Below are 26747 nucleotides of genomic sequence, written 5' to 3'. Positions count from 1 at the left end.
AAGAGATCAACACAAAAACACCCAAGGACGAGCACTAAAATCGGAAGGGGAGAATGTTAGCTAAGCCGATGCCAGTTAACAAGAGCTACTAAAGGCCCAAGCTTTGCAAATGCACATCAAGGACAAATACAAAGAAGCAGTAAACATTGGAGTTACACATTTTCACATTTTCCCATAATGACCATGTATTGTAAATTGCCACTTTATTTTAAGCCAATGTAATAATTGTAATGTGTTACAAGCTCAATGAGAGTTCCAAGCTGTAAAGAATAGGTCAATTATTGTGTGTAGGTTACAGATATAGTAAGTTGTGGAGCCCTAAACGCCTTGGGTACCCGCAGAATGCACATTTTAACCCTAGGTATATAAGGTAGTGTTTAAATGGAATTAGGGTTCTCAATCTCATTTGTTGAGACCACTTCTAGTGAGAGCTCATTAGGTGTGTGGCTATGGAGTCCTTGAGCTTGTTCTTGCTCATGTGAGTTGATTAACACTAATCAATGTTTATTTCTCTTTCACTCTCTTATAATTGTCTATGATGCTTTGATAAGCTATATCTTAACAAACTAGTGGTTAATATTGCTCTAATCTTATGTGATTGCCCTCTATTCTTTGTGTGTGTATGTAGGTTTGATTTGAGTGTGGATGCTCAATAGATATATTTATGTGCACTTGTGATTAGTGTATTGCATGATGGGATTAGTGATGTGTGCATCATTGCAATCATTAGTGTGTGATTGGGCTGTTTTGAGATGAAGAGAAGTAAATGTAGAGATTGCCAATCTTTGTGGCTTAGTTCTTCCATAGGCCAAGAAGCTCACCTCATAGAGTCACCGTTTGTGCTACCATGATTAGTTCACTAATCATGTGAGTGTTTCCATGCCCTATCCGGGTAGCTCATCACTTCGGACTAACATTTATGTGTTGGTCATCGGAGCTATGCTACAATGGTACCCCCAATAGTAAGACTTGGTCTTGTTGTCAAAATTGTGGATGATAGGTGTACAGTTCATGATTTCACTTTGGTGATGAAATTGTTGCATCTAGCATTTTGTGTCGTAGCCTATATAAGCTCACTTGTATGACAAGTGAGGGGAGAATTTTGCAAATGCAATTTTGGATTCAAAGGCTATTTTAGATGCAAAAGTTTTCCATGCACATTATGGGCATTTGAATTTTGCTAGTTGCTACATTTGCAAAAAATTGATATGATTGCTTCTTTGCCGCCTCTAGAAGCACCTTTTAGGCATGTTTGTGAAGGTTGTATTTTGGGTAAGATGCAGTGTTCAAAGTTTCCAAAGGATGGTTCAATAAGGGCTACATGTAGGTGACAACTTGTGCATAACAATGTTTTTGGGTATATGCAAACTCCATCCTTGGGTAATAACCTATACTTCGTGACTTGATTGATGATTACTCGTGACATGCATGGGTGTATCCTTAAAGCTGAGTCCAAAGTGTTCATGTGCTTCAAACAAATTTTGGTCATAGCTAAAAATATCTATGAATGTGCTATGGACACCCTCAGTTCAAATTGAGGGGGGGGGGGGGGGTATATGTCTCATGAGTTTAATGCATTTCTAGACCTCTCTAGGGCTCTAAAATTCAACTATCCATGGAAAAACAGCCCATATTCATATTCATTTTACACTCTCTTTTCATCACACACACACACACACACACACACACCATTTTCACTAGCATGAAGAAGAAGCTTCACAGATTTGGCTATGGCTTCTATGTGTATATCTACATATTCCATTCACCAATTTTTCTTACTCTATCTCATATCCTAGCTCCATAGCTCTAACATCCTACGAGTTTCATCCATACAAAGCGGCAAACGAAGGAGAAAAATTTAGCAAAGTACAGACTCCATCCAATGGAATCAATACATGACACACAAAAATGGCGGTGATAATTAACCAACAAAGAAGGAGAATCTTCCAAATTTGGCTACTTTCTCATCTCACCAATTTCACCATTTATAAATTTCTCATTATGTTGTCCATTGTATAAATCCATATTGACTCTAACTCTTACTAACATACTAACTTAAACTCTAACCCTACCACCTATCTCTTCACCTAAATCAATTACCTTCTAAAGGAAGCTTTATTATGTGTAATCAAAAGTGATCATGAAAATTTTGAAATCTCTAAAAACCTATAAAATGAGGGCCTCTCTTTGTAATGATATACATGAGAAGAAGAAGTGAGAAGTGTAGAGAAACAGAGTGCGAGAGGAAGTGTGTGAGAGCCTACAAGCTTTGTGCAAGAAGCCTTGCATTATGCCATGCTAGTTTCGTGAGTGCAAATAGTCATAGCTTTTGCCCAATGCTTGCTCAATCCACAAATGCAAAGTGCTTTGCGTAGTGTATGCCAAAGAGAAGAGAGGAGGGGAATTGGAGGTTGCTTCTACAATTGTATGCTCAGTTTGGGGGTCTCATCAAAGAAGAGGTGGTTTTGGACTCCACATCTAGATGGGGTTCTTTCATCTCGTGTTTGCTAATATCATAAAATCTCTGCAATTGTAAGTTTTTCAAGTGTCCTATGCTTGTTGGTTGTTTGGGTGACGTTTTGTGTGTAGCCCTAGCCTTGGGTAAGTTGTTGTAAGAGGGTTGCAAGGTGGAGAGGAGTCCCTTGGCCTAAGACAATGCATGGGGTGGCTAGATTTGAGTGTGCGTTTTTTGTTGATGACAAATGGGATTTGAAATTCTAACCATTGTAGTGCCAATTTTGTTTAGCCTATGTGTGTTGTGGTTTTGTTTTAATATAAGGTGCTCATATCACTTATTAATCTTCTTGAAGCTTTGAGTATGCATGCTTGAGGATTTTTCATGGTGGTGGATAAAGACATGGTATCTCTCTCATCTCTCTCTCTCTCTCTCCACACCTTGGCTCATGTCCTAGTTCGTGATACAAAAATCTAAGTGGTGCCCTTATATTTTCCCAGATTTTGTGTGTAGTATCTGGGTGTGTTGTTGTGTTTGGGTTCTATTTGTTGTGTTTTTATTAGGCCCTCAAACACTATGAGAAACATGGGATCCTTGAGGGGTGTCTAAAGCCACTTCTCTTGTCGCTTGCCCCGGACTGCCTCATTTTTTGGTGCCCCCACTGAGGAGGGCTTTCGTGTGAGTGTGTTACTTGAAGTTCAAGATTGTGTTGTGTGAATGCTAAAGGTTAATGTGGTTTAAGTGCTTAGTTTTTAGCATGATTGAGTCGGTTGCATGAATCACAAACTTTTGTATGAGCGTGCCTTTTCACTTGCAAGACAAACCATCCATGTCATTGTGAGTACAAAATTGCAATTCCGACGTGTCATTCATGGAGTTCTTGGTCCTCGTAAATTAGTGGAAATAAACGTAGCGGTGAACCCTTTCATTCTACCTCTCATAAGATATGACCTTAATTTGGATGTTTATATCTTTATTTCACTTTAGGCATTAGGTTATGTGTGCATGTCTGTACTATGGATGGTAGGCCAAGAATAAATTTCTACCCATTTCACTTTGCATCTCATATTAGGATCAACATCACTATTAGTAGAAAGATCCATTTTCAACAGCGCATGGTGTTCTTGTTTGGTGCACAAAAGGTCGCAAAAATTTTAGCATCTCCTCAACCTGTTATTTTGCCTCTTATTGACTACCACACTTCATTTGATGTGTAGATTTTCATCTTTAAAACAAATTTCAGCCATGCAAAATAGTGTGTGTGTATTGTTTCATTTGAAGAGAGCTAAAATCGATCTAGGATTTGGCTTGAATTAGAATCAAAAAAGAAAAAAAATTTCACATAAAGAATCCCACTAGAACCAAACATTGCCTTGTCACTAAGGGGACTAGGCTCGTTCATTTGGATAAATTGATGTTCGCTCCCAAGCTTGGTGTAACTAATTTCATGTCATGAGAAAGAGTGATTGTTAACCTTTATGTAATTCCAGTTCATTGGTAAACTATGATGTGGCATACCTTTGAAGATATCCCAATCTTCTTTGGGGCTTTAAATGAGGATGTTGACAATTTTATTACAGATTTTAGAATGATATGCCATATCCTTGGCAAGAGGGATGATGTTGAGAAGGGGGAATTGTTATTGCTATGTCTTAGAGGCAATGCAGAGCAATGGTTTTGGAATATGTCTTCTCAAATTGGAGAAGGCTACGCCCAAATTATCTAGAGTTTTGAAGATTGAATTCTCCAAAGTGCCAACAATGGAGCAATCATGGGCTTCACTAAAGATATTTCAACAAAAGGGGAAAGACTACTATGCATATGAGGAAGAGTTTGCTTGTCAATGGGTAAGATGCAGATTTACTTCAACGTTTTCAAATTATGTGAAGATGGATCTCCTTTTCTAAAGCCAAAGGTTGCTTGTAGTGGACCCTCTACCACTAAAGAAGCCGTCTCTATTGCCCGGAGGAAGTTTTTTAAAATACTTCCACATCCAAAATGGAGTTGCACATGTTGCCTGCACATGATGCCAAGAAGACTTACCAACAATAAGCTGTTTCAATCAAAGAGTCTTATCCTTTGCGATGGTTCTTCTCTTCTACCCCAACAACTAATGAAGACAAATTTTTTGACAAGCACAATGAACGTATGCTAACTTATGGTCCAAATGTTGAAGTGTGTGGTGAAGATTTTGTATCATTCCTTCCTAGCTTAACCACAACCAACCAATATTTAGAGGAGGATGCTACAAGTGACATTGAGAATGATTCAATAGAGGACAAAAAATCCAATTTTATGTAATGGAAATGGCCTATGAACTTTGAGAATAGCGGAATTAGGAGAATTAGAGAAAGTATTTTTGTGAGACTACTTTGAGAACATAGAGGGTGAACTTAATTGATGGTAGCAACATAATCATAGTACTTAATTAACTTGGCATGAACAATACTTTTGCAAGAGAGAGAGTTTAGAGAACTTGACAACAATTGAGGACTGGATTTATGTGGATCCGGTCCCCCCCTCCAATAGGCCTTTGTATTAATAGATTCTCCCATCAAAAGAGAGACTTGGTATAATACAATCTCAGCAATGAAGATGGAAAGCTTCATGCATCACAATCATAACATAGACTTTGTAAAAAGCATTAACTATCCCCATCCTCAGTCCAAAGGCCAAACACCTTCAAAGATGGAGAGAGCTAGTGGGGTTAGGGAAGAGAAAGAAGAAACATTCATAGGAGAAATAAATAGCTCCTCACTTAACATCACTCTTTTTGCTAGTATACATAATAGCATAGTAATGAAGATGGAGAAGATGTCAACCTTAAGCATTGAAGCACGACTCTTGGTTGGATTTGCATTCCATAGCCAAGAGTGTTGGTGTAGTCTCTCAACTTCTCAACAATCTTGGAGAAGGAGATGAAGCTCTTTCACTTTGCACAAGTGAGAATCCTTGTGAGTGTGTGTGTGAGAGAGTATACCCCCAAGCACACCCCTAGCTTCTCTTGGTCGACCCCTCCTTGTAGCTCAAGCTAAAGTTTGATTGGACCCCTTCAAGCCTGACCAATCACATGCATGATGCATATCAAGCAAGCATGCTATTGTTGGGACAAGTGTCCCACTTTCCTCTTTGAGAGAGAACTTAATAAATGCATAAAACATTAGTTAACTTAACTAAATTGTCATTGGATCCCTTGCGAGGCCAACCAATAGGCTTTAGGCACACCATGAGGGCAACATGAAGAGGAGGTTGATATGTGTCCTTGTTGCCTCCTTGGTCTAGGTTTGCCTTGAGTGAAGGAGCGTGTGTTCTCTCTCATGCTCCCAACATGTAGGGCTCACCCCCTCCTTGTAGGGATACTTGTTGACTTTTTGACACCTCAAGCCCCTTAACCTTGGGCCCGGTTCCCACCACAGGCTTGGCCCAAGCACCTCAAGCAGCATCTCAGCCATCAAGGATGACAAGAACCTCAAGCTTGGGCCGGGTTCCCACCTCAAGCACGTCCCTAGCTTACCTAAGGTCCAAGGCTTTTCACACTAACTATTGGAGGTCTTTAATGAAGCTAACCCTAAGGTCTTTTAAGCTCCATTAGCTAGCCATGCTTTTTGACATATCATCTCTCATTTGGTCCCCTTTAACTTTGGCCCCGTGTTGAGATATATCCATAAGCACATGTCTATATTCTAACCCTTGTTCTCGTCTATTCTCCCACATTAAATGATCAGTTTAATATGAGAATCATTTGGGTTGGTTATATATTAGATTTTATGACATTGGAGGACCAATTGCTAGTCAGAGCAAAGGAAGCTTTTGTGTAATGCAACTCTATGGAGGATCAAGACCTTAAACGTAACTTTTATCTGATGGACATTTTTGAGGGTGCTTCTTGTTTGAAAGAAGAGAGTGAAGAAGAAGAGGAAATCATAGGTGGAGAGATCATAGATTTACATTGATCATAGAGAGATGATTGTGGACATCGATTGTCTAGTCCAAAACCAAGTAGAAGAGTGGAAAGTGGACCCATGTGAGGTGATCTTAAAGAATGGTGTTAGGTTGTTAAAACAATTTGTCATGGCCCATGTATGCTAAGCATGTAAGAACCTAGTATAGAAGAAGCCATAGATGTCATAATTTTAGAGGGTAACCAATCAAACTTTGAGGTGGAAAAATGTGAGGAGTTTCAACCTTGTCAAGGGGGGTGTTTAGAAGTGGTGGAGGACATGGGAGAAATAGGATCATAGAGCAAAAAGGTATCATTCTCTCTAATGGTATATTAGTGGGTTGCATTTCATTCACGTGACTCTCTCCTAGTAGGAAAATCCAAGCCTTTGAAGCTCCAATTAGCTTAACAATGGGTTTCAATTCTTCAATGTCAACCTCTCCTCTCTTCACATATTCCTTTCATCTTGGGCACTATCCTCCTTTAAGTTTTGAAGAATATGAAAACTTGGTGATTGGTGGATGTTTCCAAACTTCCCACATTTGTTTCTTTTGTGTCTGGAGTTCTTACACTGTGATACTTTTGGTCTTCTTCATACATGGGAAACTTGTGTATTGCTACATTTGGATCTTGTGTCAGTCCTTACCAAATCCTCTCCACTTCCTATGTGTTGGAAGCAACAAGAACCTTGGTCTAGTGTCAACATATGTGGTAAAGTTTTTGCAACACCTTTTAGTAGTTGGTAAGCATGAAACAAACTCTCTTAAATTATGAAGATTGTGGAGTTTTTGACTGGATGAAGGTTCCCAAGTTCAATGAGTTTTGTGACCTAGAGTTAAGAGATATGCTCATACAAGCTCTTGAAGATCGCATCAGATACATCAACCTTGAGTAGGAGGAAGAGCAATCAATTTTTTACATCACGTTCATAGTTGCAGTGATAGTAAACAATAAAAATAAAAGTTACAGGTTTTATCAACTAGACTTGGTAAATTATACCTTTCCACATGTGTCTCCTTAGAGAAGAACTTTCTCTTTGATCCTGGGGGATGATTTTGGAAATTTTGGCTATTGAAGGTGATTCACACAACCACTTTGCTAGCCCACACTAATGGACTTTTAAAGAACCTTGGTAGAGCCAACAATTTTTCAATTACAAGAGCCACATGTAAACCGGGGGGAGAGACTTGTTTTGGTGATCCTAAAAGGATAAGTGGTGATGAAAGAACAAGTGGTTCTAGAAGGATAAAAAACAATGAAGCGGAGTACGATGTTCTACTTAGTGGATTGAAGACGTGCTTAGCCAAAAAGATACAAGGATTTATGGTGAAAGGTGATGCTTTGTTACTTTGAAACAAATTCTTGGTATCTGGGCTTGTAAGAATGAAAGACTTAGATCCAAAGTTTCTATCATTCATTAACTTTTGGGAAAATTTGAAGAAGTGCAACTCTATCACATCCCTAAAAAAGAAAATTGTGATGCAGACTTACTAGCTCAACAAGCAATCTCATGTCAAAATGAAGTGCAAGTCATCATTGCAGGCAACTGCAACAATGAAGGGGCCACAATATGCATGCATGGAGTCCTTAGCACCTATGGTTAAATACATATTGGAGGGAGAATTTCCTAAAGATTTCACAACGGCACAAAGAAGGAGGCTCACCAAGAAGGCAAGCTCATTCCTATGGCTAGAGGGAGCTTTGTATCAAAAATTTAAGGATCTTGTTTGTAGAAGAGTGCCATGCACTAGTGAAATTCTTGAAATCTTGAGAGGGTTGCATGAAGAAGCTTGTGGGAGTCATTTTTTGCATGAGCTAACAAGCAAAATTGCTAGTTGGGTATGTTTGGCCTAGTATGCATGTGGATGTCCAACATTGGTGTAGGATTTGTCACTATTGCCAAATCAATATCAACAAAAGATTGTTGTATAGACATCAAAACCAATCATTGCATGTGGTCCTTTTGAAAAATGGGGAATTGATGCCATGGGTCCATTGCCCAAGACAACAAATGGTGTATTCTATATCCTTGTTGCTATCAACTATATGACAAGGTGGGTGTTAGGAAATAAAACGTAGCTAAATAGATAATTGAGTAGATTACTTAATGGAGAGAGACAGATTTATATACACAAGATTATAGAGTAGAGAGAGAGAGAGAGAGTACACACGATATACGTGGTTCACCCAATGTGGGCTACGTCCACGGGAAAGCAGCCACTCAATGGCTTTAGTACTTCAAAACAAGAAGTAGTTTACAAAGGGATTATACCCTTAATGGAGCTCCCGCCTTGCTTCACACTCACCTTGTTGCATCAACTTCACACTATGAAATGTGTGTAGAAATGGCCTCCTTTTATAGGCCAAAAGGGCTGCCCTCTCTTATGAGAGACAGCCATGTGTAGCCGCCCTTGTGCGAATAAGTCCAAATCGGACCCTCCAATCCGCCCATGTGTGGCCGCCCTTGAGAAGACAAGTCCGCTTTTGAATTCGGCCACCGGCCACCGGCCATTGACTTCCGACCACCGGCCACCGGCCATTGACTTCCGACCACCGGCCACCGGCCATTGACTACCGGCCACTGGCCATCGGCCATTGTCTACCGGCCATCGGCCAACCGACCGGTTGTTTTCCGACCACTTTCCGGCCGCCGTCCGGCCATAATATTCTGGAGAAAAAGAATATTCCGGCGAAAAAAAAAGTCTCAGGGGCCTCCGCCCCCGAGGCCTTTAAAGTTGCCCCTGATTCTTGTCCGTGAAAATTTTGGTTTCCGGTGAGTGATTTTCCTTCACGCACGATGGCTTCTCCTCATAATGGGGGCCTTACAAATGTGCGTTTTTACCACAGAAAATTACAAGGGTAAATCAGGCTCCATACTTAACAATCTCCCACTTGGAGACTGATCTCCAAACCAACCCTGTGACTGCTTTCCATTCTGGCTTCTTATCCTTGAATGCCGATTGAAGATGAGCAAAAGCTCAACTTCTCCTTGTTGACCACCTTTGTAAACATGTCTGCAGGATTTTCACTTGTATGCACCTTTCCTAGCTTTAGTTGTCCCTCTTCCAAAAGAGTGCGTATGAAGTGATATCTCACCTCAATGTGCTTTGTCCTTGAATGAAAGGTTGAGTTCTTCGCAAGATGGATAGCGCTTTGGCTATCACTGTACAAGACACAATTGTCTTGTTTGAATCCAAGCTCTTCTAAGAATTTGTGAAGCCACATAATTTCTTTGCTTGCCTCCGTCATTGCTACATACTCTGCTTCCGTGGTAGAAAGTGAAACCACTTTCTGCAGCTTTGAAGCCCAGCTTACTGTTGTGCCTCCAACCGTGAACACATAGCCAGTAGTGCTCCTTCGAGTATCTTTGTCACCTGCCATATCTGCATCAGCATACCCTTCTAGAAAAATATCAGTTCCTCCAAAATACAAAGCATTTGTTGTTGTCCCTTTTAGATACCTAAGTATCCACTTCACAGCTTGCCAATGCTCTTTACCTGGGTTGTCCATGAACCTACTCACAACTCCCACTGCATGTGCAATGTCTGGCCTTGTCCAGACCATAGCATACATTAGAGAACCTACCGCTGCAGCATATGGAACTTTAGACATATAGGCTATCTCTTCTTGTGTCTTTGGACACATATCCTTCGTTAGTTTAAAATGACCAGCCAAAGGTGTAGAAACTGGTTTTGCATTTTGCATTGCAAACCTTTCTAGTACCTTCTTGATGTAATCTTCTTGAGATAGCTTTATTGTCTTCTTTGTCCTGTCCCTTGATATTTTCATACCAAGTATCCTCTTTGCAGCACCTAAATCTTTCATTGAAAAAGATTTGGACAGGTCCTCTTTTAGGTCTTTGATGTCCTGCATGTTAGCACTTGCAATCAACATGTCATCAACATACAACATTAGGATGATGAATTTACCATCTCCCAAATTCTTCGTGTAGACGCAGTGATCCGAGTTGCATCTTGTGAATCCATGATCCAACATTCATCGATCAAACTTCAAGTACCATTGTCTTGATGCTTGCTTTAAACCATACAAGCTCTTCTTTAATCTGCAAACCATTCTCTCCTTATCTTTTACTTCATACCCCTTTGGTTGAAGCATGTAGATTTCCTCCTCTAAGTCACCATGAGGGAATGCCGTATTTACATCCATTTGCTCGAGATTTAAATCATGAGCAGCCACAAGGCTCAAGACAAGCTTAATTGAGTTCATTTTTACAACAGGAGAAAATATTTCATTGAAGTCAATACCTTTCTTTTGAGAAAACCCTTTTACCACAAGCCTAGACTTGTACCTTTTCTTCCCACCTTCTTCTTCCTTCAACTTGTACACCCATTTGTTTTGAAGTGCCCGCTTACCTTTAGGTAACTCAACCAACTCCCATGTTTGGTTGCGATGTAGTGAGTCCATCTCCACTTGCATGCTCTTCGTCCATTCTTCTTTGGATTCATGTTGCATAGCCTCTTCATATGATTCCGGCTCTCCAGAATCTGAGATCAAGAGATGGTTGAAGGAAGGAACAAACCTTTCTGGAGGTCTACTTGCTCTTGTAGATCTTCGGGGAATAGGTTGAGTCTCCTCATTTGGTTGACGTTGTTGCACATTGTCACCGTTTGCAGTCCTTGAGTCTTCACCGTCCTCAAGCTCCATGTACTCATCACCTAATTCTTTTGTTTGTTTTCTTTCCAAGTAATCTTTGTACATATTTTGTTCGTTAAAAATTACATCCCTACTCCTTAAGATTTTACCATCTTTAGGATTCCATAGGCGATACCCAAAGTCACCTTCTCCATAGCCAATGAAGAAACACTTTTTGGACTTTGCATCTAGCTTTGATCTTAGGCTTCTATCTATGTGCATGAAAGCCTCACACCCAAACACTTTGAGAAATGCATAATTCACCGGTTTACCTGTCCATGCCTCTTCTGGAACTCTCCCATCCAATGCTGTTGAGGGTGACCGGTTGATTAAGTACACAGACGTACTTACAGCTTCCGCCCAAAGCTCAAGCGGTAGGCCTGCATGTAACCGCATGCTTCGTGCTCGCTCCATGATTGTCCTGTTCATCCTTTCCGAAATCCCATTTTGTTGAGGTGTCCTTGGGGTTGTCCTTTGCCTCCGAATGCCATTGCTAGCACAAAAGCTTTCAAAAGCTTGGCTGCAATATTCGCCTCCATTGTCAGATCTGAGGCATTTAACCTTGGTACCTGTTTCATTCTCCACAAAGGCTTTCCACCTTTGAAATATGGAAAATACATCGGATTTATTCTTCATGACATAAACCCATGTTTTTCTAGTCGCATCGTCTATGAATGTTACATAGTACAATGAGCCACCAAGTGATGGTGTACTTGCAGGACCCCAAACATCAGAATGAACCAACTCAAGTTTTTTATTTTTTCTTTCATTTCCTGATTTTTGAAATTTTACCCTCTTTTGTTTACCATAAACACAATCTTCACAGAACTCTAAGTCCACTTCTTTCAAACCTGGTAGAAGCTTCTTTGTTTGAAGGATTTGCATTCCTTTGGCACTCATATGCCCAAGTCGGTAGTGCCACACCGCACTGTCAACTTCTGTAGTTGCTGCACAAGCTGAAGGTTGCGTGCTAACAGTACACAAGTAAAGTGTACCGACTTTTTCACCCTTGGCAACCACCAAAGATCCCTTTGAGATCTTCCACCGTTTGTTTCCGAATGCAATGTTGTGACCTTCATCGTCCAATTGTCCTGTAGAGATCAAATTTTTGCGAAGAGAAGGAACATGCCTAACATCTTTAAGCTTCCATTCATTTCCGTTAGCAGTTTTGACAGAAACTGTACCTTTGCCGACAATCTCACAAGCTTCATCATCTCCCAAGTATACATACCCAAAATTACCTTTGGTGTAGTCTTGGAAATGTTGCTTGTGTGGTGTCGCATGGAATGAAGCCCCGGAATCTACTATCCAGGAATTAGACACATTGTCTAATGAGAGAATTAGAGCATCTTGCTCTACTTTACCTGCCACATTGGCCTCCGATGTTGGCTTGTTGTCTTGAGACTCTGTCTCCTTCTTCTTCTTGGACCAGCAATCCTTCTTGACGTGGCCCTTCTTGCCGCAGTTCCAACATTCAAGAACGGACTTTGTGCGTGACTTGCTCTGCCTTGAGCGATCACGACCCTTTTGGTTTTTGAACCTCTCTTTAAGCCTTCCTCTTGTTTCCACTGATAGTGCAGCACTTGATGATTCTCCTGTGCTTCTCCTTCGCATTTCCTCGCTTAGGAGAACACCCACAACATCATCAAACTTAAGAGTATTTGTACCAGAGATAGAATTACTTACAGCCATCACAAGGCTGTCCCAACTATCCGGTAGAGATGATAGTATAAGGAGAGCTCGCACTTCGTCATCGAAATTGATTTTCACTGATCGAAGTTGACTTATGTTTGTGTTAAAGTCATTTAGGTGTTCTGCAACTGAACCATTCTCTGCCATCTTTAGATTGAACAAGCGCTTCATAAGAAATACCTTATTGGATGCCGATGGTTTCTCGTAGAAGTCGTCAAGTGACTTCATCAAGTCCTCCGTGGTCTTCATCTCCGAAACATTGAAGGCCACCGTCGACGCCAAGCTTAACCGGATTGTTCCCAGTGCCTTTCGATCAAGGACAATCCATGCTTCATCTGCCATTGTTGCGGGCTTCTTTGCAAGACCGCCTAGTGGCAAATAGAGGTCCTTCTGGTAGAGATAGTTTTCAATCTGCATCTTCCAATGTTGGTAGTTTTTGCCGTTGAACTTCTCAATCTTGAGCTTCCCTTCCTACGCCATAACTCCCACTCAATTCAAGGAATCCTTTCCTTGAAATAATTTAGCTACGAGCAAACCTTGCTCTGATACCAGTTGTTAGGAAATAAAACGTAGCTAAATAGATAATTGAGTAGATTACTTAATGGAGAGAGACAGATTTATATACACGAGATTATAGAGTAGAGAGAGAGAGAGAGAGTACACACGATATACGTGGTTCACCCAATGTGGGCTACGTCCACGGGAAAGCAGCCACTCAATGGCTTTAGTACTTCAAAACAAGAAGTAGTTTACAAAGGGATTATACCCTTAATGGAGCTCCCGCCTTGCTTCACACTCACCTTGTTGCATCAACTTCACACTATGAAATGTGTGTAGAAATGGCCTCCTTTTATAGGCCAAAAGGGCTGCCCTCTCTTATGAGAGACAGCCATGTGTAGCCGCCCTTGTGCGAATAAGTCCAAATCGGACCCTCCAATCCGCCCATGTGTGGCCGCCCTTGAGAAGACAAGTCCGCTTTTGAATTCGGCCACCGGCCACCGGCCATTGACTTCCGACCACCGGCCACCGGCCATTGACTTCCGACCACCGGCCACCGGCCATTGACTACCGGCCACTGGCCATCGGCCATTGTCTACCGGCCATCGGCCAACCGACCGGTTGTTTTCCGACCACTTTCCGGCCGCCGTCCGGCCATAATATTCTGGAGAAAAAGAATATTCCGGCGAAAAAAAAAGTCTCAGGGGCCTCCGCCCCCGAGGCCTTTAAAGTTGCCCCTGATTCTTGTCCGTGAAAATTTTGGTTTCCGGTGAGTGATTTTCCTTCACGCACGATGGCTTCTCCTCATAATGGGGGCCTTACAAATGTGCGTTTTTACCACAGAAAATTACAAGGGTAAATCAGGCTCCATACTTAACAGTGGGTAAAAGCACAAAGTGTAGCACGAGTAAATGAAAAGATAGTGAGCAGTTTGTCTACACCCAAATCTGTTGCATATTTGGTACACCACTTGAAATCGTCTCTAATAATGGTCTAGGTTTTAGGAAAGGCTTACTAACGGACATGTGTGCTGAGCTTAAAATTCACCATAGACATAGCATACCCTATTATCCATAGTCAAATGGTTTGGTAGAGAAAGCTAACGGGATTATTGCAGGAATCATAAGAAAGATGGTGAGAGAGTAAGCCAAAGTTATGGGATGGTTTTTTAGATGGGGCAGTATGGGCATTTAAGACAACTTACAAAGATGCTACACAGTTCACTCCATTCCACTTAGTGTATGGACAAGAAGCTTTGCAACCAATTGAACTTCACTTTCCCACTATAAAGCTTATAAGTAAACAGGAGAAGAAAGGCAATGAAGCATGGATCAATAGGCTCCTCATCATGGTGGAACTAGTGTGGAAAAGAGAGTTGATGTATAGGTGCTATGAGAAGAAAGCTTTGCAGCTCAAGGAGAAGCTTGCCAAGGGTTTCAAAGACAAAGGGATTAAAGAGAAGAGACCATTTCTTTGCTACAACAATACGTTGGACAACTGGTTTGAAGCTAAGTTTGAAATAGATGGGAAGGGCCCTACATTGTGAAGAAAGCTTATACAAACAACTACTACCAATTTGATGGATTTGGCTAAAAAGGAAAGGAGCACCCGAGGAAGGTCAACGACGACTATCGACTCAAGCCTTATCTAAGTCGCATCCTTCCATGAGATTTGGAGATGGAACAAGCCAAGGAGAAAACCAAGGAGGTATGCTACTATTGTTGCACTTCACACACATTGAAATCATGCCCAAATAGGTGCATAACCCATGAAGGCAAAGAGGCATCAAGAAGAAAAGAAAGCTTGGAGGAGGCATTGCAAGATTATCCATTACTTTCGTTCTAGTGCGAGCCAGCTGATAGTACATGATGAACCATCAATAAGGGGAGGGGGGCTAAATGATAGTTGTTTTTGGTCTAGCTATCATGAAAGAAGGAATGATAAAAAACTATAAGCATAGCTCCAAATAAACATGTAAATAGCACTAATAAATTTATTTATCATAGGTGATCAAAATACACTTTCAAGGGTTTCCATGGGAACCCCTATCTTTCATTCTATATTTACCATTAAGTGTGTGTTTAATATTAGAAGGTGAGTTTTCTATACATAAATTATGGTTTGGGGCATATCTTCATAAATAAATAAGTGTTTCACCCATGCTTATGTATTTTAGTTTATATATTTTCTCTGTTGTTATCACTTGTGAATATCCATATAGAATAATAAATAAAAATTGGTGATTTACTTCACATGGAAAATAGCTCGAGATGGCGGTATTCAAAGCAGATGTCCATTCCTTACAAGTTTTAAGGTGACGTTTTGTGTGTAGTCCTAGCCTCGAGTAAGCCGTTGTAAGAGGGTTGCAAAGTGGAGAGGACTCCCTTGGCCTAAGACAATGCATGGGGTGGCTAGATCTGAGTGTGTACAATGATCACAAGCCAACCTACCAGCCTCAATTCTTCTTGAACAGAGTAATTGATGTTATAGAAGAAGCTATGATTTAGTGAAATGAGCCCACCATATTGACACTCCCTGCTTACATAAAATGATAAGCCCTTGGCTTCAATGATGATCTCAATAGTGTGAGACGATGCCATACGTGCCTTGCACAATTTGTATTGGCATGGATACATCGTAGTTTGATCTTGCTAAACGTGAAATGTGAACTTATATCCGTATTTCCAATGTCCGAAACCTATGTGCCATCATCCTTGATCCTAAGTCAATGGATAATACCCTAGCACAGAACAGAAGCCTTGATTTCCGTTAAGTTTATCAAAGCATTTTGCTTTGCATAATAGAAAAATCCTTTTTCAAAAGAAAAGGTAAAAACAAGTAGAACTTGAAATTGTCTAACCTTGTCGCCCCTTTGAGAGCAGCTTCTTCGCTTAAAGCTGGCTCATAGCCATGTATGCTGAGAAATTTAGAGCTGTCTGATATAACTTGTATGCCCTTGGGGCTTGGTTCATACCGACCTCCAATAAAAAACAGGTAGACATGTTGCCAAGTTTTCCTAAGTTCATATGTTACTAGCATATTCCAAAGTTTGGAAGCGGCTAGGTAAAATGCCCCAAAGTGAAGCCTTGCTTCACATAAGTTCATCAAGGAGATGAGACAGACATGAGCGTGATTTCTCTTAGCTTTGGAGTGATTATGCATCGAATGCATATACATAGATATGGAGCCATGCTCCTAAAAGCCTTGCTTCTCCCCTCCTCTTGATCGTACGAAGGGAACATATCAAAGAGATACTGGTCAACGAAATCTATAGCCAAGTACGTTTATGGCAACTTGCTCCTCTTTGTTGCAAGACCAAAACTAGCAATAGGGCCTACCGTTGCATCAAAAATGTAACTTGCTAAAAGCCATCCATAGAGTCCTTTAAGGTTCTTATATGCGTTATCCTTGTTGGAGCCTTGATCCTTTGTTAAAACATAACTGATGTACCATGGTGCAACTTATGGCGGTGTCATATAGAAAATTAACCCCACCGATTGTCGACCTTGTCAAGCAAAATTCGGTACTTTAAGCATGAAACATATATATTAATTGCACAAACAAAGCATGTAGCCCAATTAAGCTTGTAAGCCCGTTGGAGAAACTTGCCTAGGAGCCATGCCCTAATCAAAGTTCAAATTCAAAATTCCAAACTAGAGAGAGAGATTCCTGCCGTTTTCGTAAACTGAAACAACTAGTCAGTCATGTCGAATACATGTGCCTTATCAACTACATGCCTTGCCTGTACTTTCATGATGAGCATCTTTGCATAACACAACTCAAAATAAGTTGTGACTTTGTAGTCTAAACTCTGTGTGCTATGGCCATTGGCAGACATCCATGCCCGTTAACCTGTAAAATTTAATGAAATGCAAAATTTTAAAACTCTACTTCAATACTTACGTTTTGTCCTATCTCGAGAAAGTCCTCGTGGTAAATTCATGTCCGTTCCCATGCAAGCTCCATGGCACAGATAGAAGGACATCTACAAATATTGGAGGTCACAAGATCGACCTCTATACATGCCCATGATTCTCCACGATCAATATACCTTGCATGGCTTTTATCTAGGTTTTATGGTTACATGATGGCCGTTCTTCTCCTTGAGAAATGACTGCTTAGATTCGGTTCTCCTTTGCATGTCGAATCTACCCAACTTTGCCTTGTAGAGCTTCCTCTTTTGCGATTCTTCACAACGGCCCCTTACTTTAGCTTCTCCCTTGCACAATTTTTGAATGCAAGTCTTCATGGGGGTACACTCTTCATGCCTTCCATGCTCCAATCATGGCTTGCCGAAGCTTCAAGACATGCGTACTCATGCCGGTCGTGGGCTATCGCCCTTGTTTGGCGAGGGTGCCCAATTTAGGACACCGCTTTTGCTTGGAATATGAACATACAAAAAAAAAGGAAATGTCCGTAGTGATGGTGGCAGCCCTGCACATAGTTTTTTCGCTCGCAGTGCTTTGTAGAGAGTTCAGGAGCAAAAAAGAACTGGGCTTCTCATTTCCCTGCGCTCCCAACGAGCCTTGATTTCTGGGATTTGATGCAGGTTGCTACCTTCCATCCTCCTCTAAGCAGCCATGCCCGCATTGCTTGTTGGCTCCTCTGTCTTCTCCACCACGATCAACAAGAGACTTTTCACACGGTTCTTTTTGTCCTTGCTTTGAGATGAAAACCTCTTCATAAGGGGTCTTGCTCACGGCCTGCAATCCTTCGTGACTCCATGTCCTTTCTCCTTTTTCAGAGAGAGAGAGAGAGAGAGAGAGAGAGAGAGAGAGAGAGAGAGAGAGAGAGAGAGAGAGAGAGAGAAGACATGCATCGCCATGTAAGGCCACCACCTCCATGTCTGTTTTTCCCTCCTCCATAGCTCCCCTCTCCCCTGAGATTTGATACCAATCTAAGACTAGAGGGGACTAAACCATGCAACTCTACACCCAACCTCGCTATATGTAGACTCATAGCCTACTAAAATATACCACCCCTTGACCGCATGTCCGTCCTGGCCCTTGGCTTGCCCAGTCTTACCCTAGGCATGACAATTTACATGGATGGGGACAATGAGACTTGATCTTTGACTCTGCACAAGTTGAAGCGAAACTGCCAGTTTGCATGCACACATATTAAGAGCTTGTTCTAGTGTCTCAAGGTCAAGTTCAAGCAGACCTCTCTCTCTCTCTCTCTCTCTCTCTCTCTGTCACATGCATGAAAGAGGCGTGTCAGTGGTACTGGACTTAATGGTTGCAGAGGATTCTCAAGGGAAGTTGTTATGAGGAAGGGAGGGGTTGCTCAAGGGGAGGTGGGCAAGAGGCGAAAAGGACAGGTAAAGGGGAGGGGCTACCGGGAGATAGGGAGGAGGCGGAGAGGGCGAGGAGTTGGAAGGAGTGGAGAGAGGCTATTTCTTTTGAGGGGTGGGGGGGATAAGAATTCGGAATTCAATGGCATTGTCTCTGTGAGTCCTTCAATCCCCACCACTGTGGCTACGAACCCTTCTATATTTATTATCTCCTCTACCATTATCTCTTTGTCTTTCATACCTTGTCTTGTCTCATGGCAAGGTATAATCTCACGACAGTTGTGTGTGTGTGTGTGTGTGTGTGTGAGAGAGAGAGAGGCAACAATGTTTGTCCTTGCTCACACACTCTCTCTTTCGCCCTATCTCATCTTACGCTCTCTTTCCCTCTTTGACGAACATCGGGCCCCTCACACCGTGCAAACTAAACGATGAGGCCATTGGCTGCCTCTCTTTTGCAATCCAATCGAGAGAGATGCACCCAACGTTTTCTGAGAGCGAGAAAATATATGTTGAAGATAGCGCCTAGTTCTCATGCAAAGGCCATGTATGCGCACGCACACGTACACATACATGCACACACATAGACTCATTGAAAGTGGCGAAAGTGGCTTTTAATTAGTACCTTTATTTTGTAAGTGAAAAACAGGTGGAATCTAAGTTGATTTTACTTAAATTTTGTTTTTGGAAATGGGTATCACCTACTAACTAATGAGTTTAACATGAACATTAATATAATATTATTTGGCTATTTTTCCACTTTATTAGTTGGAAGTCTGTGCAAGATTCCATTTGCTCTTGCCTCCAACCCTTGCCTTCAAAGTTACGAATCAAAATTAGCAAGCCTAGATTTGAGCCCTGAGCGGTTCATCCTCACGATTCAAAGAGATCTAGTCTAAGACACACAATCGAATGCCCATGCTACAGGAGTAGTGCATCACCATGTTGATATAGAAAAAATATGCCCAGGTCCCCCGCCTACTTGAGTGTGCATCCCCCTCGTCTTGTGCGGTGGATGACTCCGCTACCACTGCTCATGACAGGTGGTGCTTAGGCATCCGCCCAACTTCTCCTCTCATGGTTGGTTGCCGATCATCTTTGTGAAGAGGCTATCTCCTCGCATTTGCTTCACTTTCCTTTACTTTTCACTCAAGGCTTGCTTGACATCTTTCTAAATTCCCTTTAATGAGCTATTTTTGAAAATATGTATGGCTCTACTTTCACTTTTCATTACACATAATCTTCCCAAAATGCTTTAGCATCTCCAATGCACTCGTAATTTAAAACCATTCCTCATGGGTAAGATTTGACCTCATCACGTAGATAGAATAAGGCTCTAACTTAACCACTAGGCCATATGCCCATGGTACCCTTTGGGGTGCCCTTAAGCTTTAAGGAAAAAGAATAACAACCTCCCCCCGCCCCCCCCCCCCCCCCCCCCCCCCTCCCCTCCTTTTTCCTTTCCCTTCACCCTTTTCCTTTCTTTACCTCTCACAACTAATTAATGGCTTCACTTTCATTAATTAATTAGATCACAAGATTCCTATCCGAGCCTCTTTGAAAGCAAAAGTGTTGCGCTTTTGTTGTTCCCACGTAACCGCCCTCCCCTCGGCACATAGCTGCCCTTGCACCTTCCCCCATTCTCGTATCTGTCTCGCTCCCTCGCTTTGGTCTGTGTGTTCACTCTCCATCGTACCCTCATTGCAATTGCGCTCTAGACCTATTCGCCTCCACTGTCTTGCCAGGCACGGCTCGCATTTGCAGGTGCTCACGCACGTCGCATACCTCTCTTTTCTAGTACAACAACATGGTGCTGCTCCAACTGCTATAACTCAGGCTTTCCTCGTAGAGGAAATAGAGAGAGAGAGAGAGAGAGAGAGAGAGAGGGGAGAGAGAGGAGCTTGCATAGCATTTTCGCTCTTGCATGCCCTCCTCTCTGCGCACTCAGCCCCCCCCCCTCTCCCCCCCCCCCGTCAGCCTTGCCTTGGGCGACACTTGCCCTCGACTGCCTGCAAATCGCAGCACCACCGTTCTACCAAGCTGCCCCATCTTCGTGTTGACCAGATAACACACCCCCAATAATACTTTGCCATAAATTTTCAAAATGCCCTTCAAATTTTCGATACTCCCAAAATACCTCCGGTTGTGAGGGGCATAAGAGGAGAGAGGGGACATGGGCACAAGAAGAGAAGAAGAAGAGTATTTTAATGTCGCAAGAAACTATCCCAAGAGACCTTAAAGGTCTATCCGACGAGGAAACTTGAACTCAAGACCTGTTATTCAAGAGGGAAACGGCATTTTTGAAACTAAAAACGGCATGATATCAAGCCGAGACACATCTCCCCCGAATATTGTTGCCTTGGAAAAAGGTTTGCCACTCTTCCCTCTCTCCGTCTCATCGATGTGCCATGCCCATGGGAACCCCCTCCCTCTCTTCCCAGATTAACTTTCATCCAAACTTTTAAAGAAGCATCTTTTGTGATTCCTATAAAAACTAATGAAAAAAAACGTTTTGGGCTCCTATTAAACTACCCGCTATACTGGGAGATCCTAAAATAAAATCAATAGTTAGTCTAAAGATCCCCTCCCCCCGTTGGCCTTTTTGATCAACGTGCTGCCCTTCTCTCTGCCTCCTCGCAAGCCTTTCCTACGTTTCCCTACGACTCCTTTGGTAGCCTACACCTTCGTCTTCCCCTTGCCACCACTCATCACGAGCCTACACCTCTGACGCTTCCCCCTAACACTCATCGTTCCGGCATCGTTGGCCAGGATGTGCTCCCTCCCTCTCCTATTGTACACAACTACCCTGCATGCAGCGCCTTGCTGTTTCACAAAGCAAACCTCAGTCTTCCCCTGCCCGCAACCACTCACGTTGCTGTTGTGCTTGCAAGTCTTGTCTCTCTGCTTCCGTTCACAAAAACGATGCCTCATTAATTGGTGCTGCCATGCAACTTCGTCGCAAGCCACTTTCCAAAACAACTCCACCGCATGTACCCGTCCTGCACAACGTTTTCTTTTTTGTCACCTTTCATTAGCGTTTTTAAAAAAAAAAAAACTCCGACTGGAACCCCATAATAACTAACTAAAATCTTCTTCTTCTCCTCCTCCTCCTCTCTCTCTCTCTCTCTCTCTCTCTCTCTCAAGACACCCAGAGGCTCTCATAAAAAGTTTGCCAAAAACAACTAGAGGTGTTTTGGGAATTGTGAAAACTTTGAGAATTTATGAGAAAATATTGAGTGTTTTCAAAATTTTAGGAAATATTTAATCTCAGAACAAGAAGTGTTTTGGGAATTTTGAAAAATTTGAAGGCATTTTGGGAATTTATGAGGAAAGATTGAGGGTATTTTGGGAGGGGTTGAATGCTTGTTTTTTTTTCAACGTTTAAGCACTAGCACTGGGGGTTGCAAATGGAAGGGTGGGCTACCAACGTGGAGGGCGGAAGTGGTATTTGGGGGGGGGGGGGTGTTCATCTATAAACAACACACGGGTGAGAGTCATGGGATCTACGACGAAGAATCAATCCGTAAACAACATGGGTGAGAGTCATGGGATCTGGGGGGGGCGGGGGGAGGGGGGTTCATCTATAAACAACACACGGGTGAGAGTCATGGGATCTACGACGAAGCATCAATCCGTAAACAACATGGGTGAGAGTCATGGGATCTGCGACAGAGAATCAATCCATCGTTGATCCCATCTCCGCCATGCAGTAGAAGTCTCCTCTGTGTCAAACGTGTTACCACTAGAACTCCCCACCTCTCTCAAAGGACTTGCACACCCTATCCAACCCAACTACCTATCGCGACACATTGAAAACATTGCGACGTTGGAGCTATAAATCCCCCCTCCCTCCCCTCGTCACTATATGGCACGGTTCTAGGCCAGAGGGGATCTAGGGCCCAAGTTTGGGGGCGTGAGGCGGCTTTAATCTCGGCCGTCGGATCATGCAGTGAACTAGGGGTGAACTAGGAGGTGAACTCGGGCCAAAAATGGTGCCCCAAGTTCACTCTTAGTTCACCCCTAGTTCACCTGCCTCGCGGAGTGTGGGTCGAACTTGGAACGTCTCGGTTGCCACACGAATGCTCTACCACCACGCTAGCGCGCGTCGATGTCCATGTTGGTATGACACATGATCACACCCTAGTTCACCCACCCCTAGCTTATCTGCCTCTAGTTCACCCTCAGTTCACCCATCCCTAGTTCACTTTGTGATCCGACGGCGGAGATTAAAGCCGCCTCGCGCCCCCAAATTTGGGCCCTAGGTCCCCTCTGACCCAGAACCGTGCCATATAGTGACTAGGCCCCCAAATCCCCCCCCCCCCCCCCCCCCCCCGCGGCGCCCCCCCCCGGGAAGCATTCCATGCGCTGGCAGCTTGTAGCCGCGGGTTATCTGACGTGCGCTTCCGCAGGTTAAAATTTTTCCGGATGAGCTGCGCGTTGTGCCATGGCAGAGACCTTTCATGGAAGGCGAAAAAACAGGATGGGGAGGTTATACCTTTCCATTTATTAAGCACAGCCCGCTTTGCAGTTAGTTTCTGCTATGCAATCTACAAACAAAGAGGACAATATGCACACACATACAACGAGCTTACACTGTATGGATGGTTGGGTTGACTCGAAAAGACCTCTTGGTGAGTTTAAAGCAGACACAATCACAGAGTCTCAAGACTCTGCTGCTCTTTTTGACTCTATAAAGCTTTGTGGCTTACAGAAGGATCTCCACCTTGGTTGCAAAGTACATGCACATTGTGTCAAAGCAGGGTTGCTTAAGCAGGACATCTATATAGGAACTGCACTGCTTGGTATGTATGCCAAATGTGGCGCACTCGCAAAAGCAACAGCAGTTTTTGATGAGCTTTCAACACCAGATGTCGCCTCTTGGAATGTGCTTATTTCTGGATATACCCAACATGGCCTTGGTCATGAGGCTCTCCATTGTTTTGAGCGTATGCAAGAGCAGGGCCTTACGCCTAGTGCAATCACTTATGTTTGCCTTCTGAAAGCTTGTGGCAGCGTGGGGGCAATTGACAAAGGTGAACAGATACACATTGAGGCCAGTAGGCAGGGGTTGTTGGAGAATAATCTTGTGATATGCACTTCAATCATGGACATGTATGCCAAGTGTGGTGTTCTTGGAAAGGCCCAAGAAGTGTTTGATGCGCTCTCATCACGAGATGTTGTCTCTTGGAACGTGCTTATAGCTGGATATGCCCAGAATGGACTGAATGATGAAGTTCTAAAGTGTTTTGGACGTATGCGTGATGAGGGGCTCTCGCCAACTGTAATAACATATGTTTGTGTTTTGAAAGCTTGTGGCAGCATTAGAGCAGATAAGATTGGAGAAGAGATACACGATGAAGTGAGAAAGCATGGAGGGCTTAAGAAGAATGTAATCTTAGCGACTGCATTGGTGGATATGTATGCTCAATGCGGTGCACTTGCAAAGGCGCGAAAGGTTTTTGATGACCTCTCGGCAAGAGATGTAGCCTTGTGGAACGTTTTAATATCCGGATACTGTCATCATGGGGAGAATGAGGAAGCTCTGAATTGCTATAGAAAAATGTGTGAGGAGAGGTTTTCTCCAAACGTGGTTACACTTGTTTCTGTCTTGAAAGCTTGTGGGAATCTAGGAGCGAGTGCAATTGGCAAAGAGGCACATGCTGAGGTTTGCAGACAGGGGCTTGTGGGGAAGGATCTTGTGCTAGGTACTGCATTAGTGGACATGTATGCCAAGTGTGGTGACCTCATGAAAGCACATTTAGTGTTTGATGAGCTTCCAGTATGGGATGTAACCTCTTGGACAGCACTAATTGCGGGATACGCTCGGCAGCAGCTTGGTGAGGAAGCTCTAAGCTGTTTTAGCCGGATGAAGGAAGATGGCTTCTCTCCAAACGCAGTGACCTTTTCGTGCATTCTGAATGCTTGTGGCAGCATTGGAGCTATCGAGAAGGGCAAGGAGATACACGCTGAGGTGGGTAGGCAGGGCTTGCTGGAGAAGAGCATTGTATTGGGTACTGCATTAGTGGATATGTATGCCAAGTGTGGTCTGCTTGCAAAAGCAAAAGATGTCTTGAACAAATTGCCAGCACGGGATGTTACATCTTGGACTGCACTACTGGTAGGATATGCCCAGCATGGTCTATACGACGAAGTTTTAATATGCTTTGAAAGAATGCGTGAGGAAGGTCTCTCTTCAGATGTGTCTAATTTTCTTTGCATTGTGAGAACTTGTGGCAGCGCCGGAGTGATTGAAAAAGGTAAACAGATACATGCTGAAATGGGCCAACAAGGGCTTTTGGACAAGCACAGTGTGTTAGGCATTGCTTTGCTGGACATGTATGCAAAATGCGGTGCTCTTAAACTAGCACAAGATGTGTTTGATAAGCTTCCAATAAGGGATACTGTTGCGTGGACTGCACTAATCGCTGGACATGCTCAGCTCGGTATGGCAAGCTGTGTATTCGACTTGTTCAATAAGATGAGAGGAGATTCTGTAGAGCCTAATGAGGTTACGTTTGTTGTCTTGCTCAATGCATGTAGCCATGCTGGTTTAGTGGAAGAAGGGCAAAAGTACTTCCAAATTATGAGCAGTTTTGGTAGCATTTTATCAACGCTAGAACACTATACTTGCATGGTTGATCTGTTTTGCCGTGCAGGGCTCGTTGACAATGCAGTGAGTTTGATTGAGAGGGTGCCTTCTTCTAATTGTCATCTTCTTTGGTTGTCTTTGTTGAGTGCTTGTGGAAGGTGGGCCAATGCGAAGCTTGGGCGGTTGGCATTTGACCGTGCAGTACAGCTGCGTGAAAAGTATGCTGCAGCATATGTGATTGTAAATAATCTATACGCAGTCACTGACCTGCAAGAAGAAGCAGACATTGCTGAAGCTTTGGGATCATAAGTTGTGATGTAATCAGCTTGGGACGGACAAGTGTCCACAAGGGGGGGGATAATATTTTAAAGCAACACTTGATGATGTTGGAGATAGGGTTGCAAGAATGTGCACACAGCTTGGAGATGGAGAGGAAGCTTAAGATACACAATAGAGAATGTATTACTCTTAAGTGTGTGAATACAGGATAAGATAGCCCTAAAGTGATGGATGTATATTCAAAGCACCGGAGGAAAAACCTCCCACTAGTGAGAGAAAAAAGTGCCTCGACAGTCCCAAGTGTGTTCACACACATCACTACCATATACATGGTAACAAATCCCTCAGGAAAGTGATTCGGTGAACGAGAGATGGTACGTAGAGTATGGTGAAGTGCCATGCTCTATGGATATGATCAGTCCACAAAGGGAAGCAAGCCCAAAGGTTTGCGAAAAGCTTCGAGACTCTCACAAGGCAATGTATTTGTGAAAAGATTTGCAAGGTTTTTCTGTGTCAAAGCATAAGCCAAGCTATCTCTACATATGAGAGTCTCTCCTTGACATAGTTATAATGCATCTCAATGTGCTTTGTGTATGAAAGACTTGGTTCCTCATAACTGTCAATGCACTCTGACTCTTAGTGTAAATGAGAGTGCTAGACTACTGTCCAACTCCCAAATAGCCATAAGATGTTTGAGCCACACACACTCAACCATAGGTGTGAAAGTTGTCTGTACTCAGTCTCATAAACTAGAGGTGGCTATAGTAGGTTGCTTATTGCTCAATCATGATTTGCATGAACTCTTGAGCATGAGAACTCATGTCGGCCTGTAGAGAGCAAGGTAGTGCTATGTGAAAGTATTATTGAATTGCTTATGAAGTTTGACCATGAAGTTTGTGCTTGATATGTGCGTTTTGAGCTTCTATTAACTAGATGTGTCAAGAATTGAGCTAAAAATGCTTGTGGTATGTTTAATTTGTTGGGCGAAGCCAAAACTTTGTAGAAATGTTTGTACTATGGTGGAGGGGCTAGAAGACTTAGTGTTGCTGTTGAAGTCTCCCACCACCATAGCAGACCTACTATCTATGGACAGTCTGGCATATCAACCTAGTCATGGCAAAATCATTAAAAGCTCGAAGTTAAGGCCAAACCGTTGCATGAAGAATGCCAGGAGGCTGAGTGTATCAAAGAATACCCCGTGCAACAACTTTTGATTACTTATGACTTACAACTTAGCAAAGTAGAAGCCGAGTTGTGTTGTGTTGTGGTGGAGGCTTGGGGAAAGGAATCTTTGCTACCTACCCACTATTTATCCCACTTGAGAAGAGCTAGAGCCGTCGGTACATGTGCT

At 42.8% G+C, this 26747-nt stretch overlaps 1 protein-coding gene across 1 annotated transcript; it reads left to right on the top strand.

Moving 5' to 3' along the window:
- The first annotated feature begins 22863 nt into the window (after nt 1-22863).
- Nucleotides 22864-26300, top strand: LOC147442278 (pentatricopeptide repeat-containing protein At3g09040, mitochondrial-like). The gene has a single exon (XM_086528506.1). The coding sequence runs from the start codon at nt 23069-23071 to the stop codon at nt 25424-25426; it is 2358 nt and encodes a 785-aa protein (XP_086384632.1). The 5' UTR covers nt 22864-23068; the 3' UTR covers nt 25427-26300.
- The last annotated feature ends 447 nt before the right edge of the window (nt 26301-26747 follow it).

The sequence above is a fragment of the Adiantum capillus-veneris genome, chromosome 14 (assembly GCF_014529385.1).
Source record: "Adiantum capillus-veneris isolate H3 chromosome 14, ASM1452938v2, whole genome shotgun sequence".
NCBI classification, from domain to species: Eukaryota; Viridiplantae; Streptophyta; class Polypodiopsida; order Polypodiales; family Pteridaceae; genus Adiantum; species Adiantum capillus-veneris.
The sequence above is the reverse complement of the archived record's forward strand: the minus strand, read 5'-3'. Positions and strand labels throughout refer to the sequence as shown.

Bases quoted from the DNA above. Each gene is read 5' to 3' on its own strand.
- LOC147442278 (XM_086528506.1), top strand. From the start codon at position 23,069: ATGCAATCTACAAACAAAGAGGACAATATGCACACACATACAACGAGC.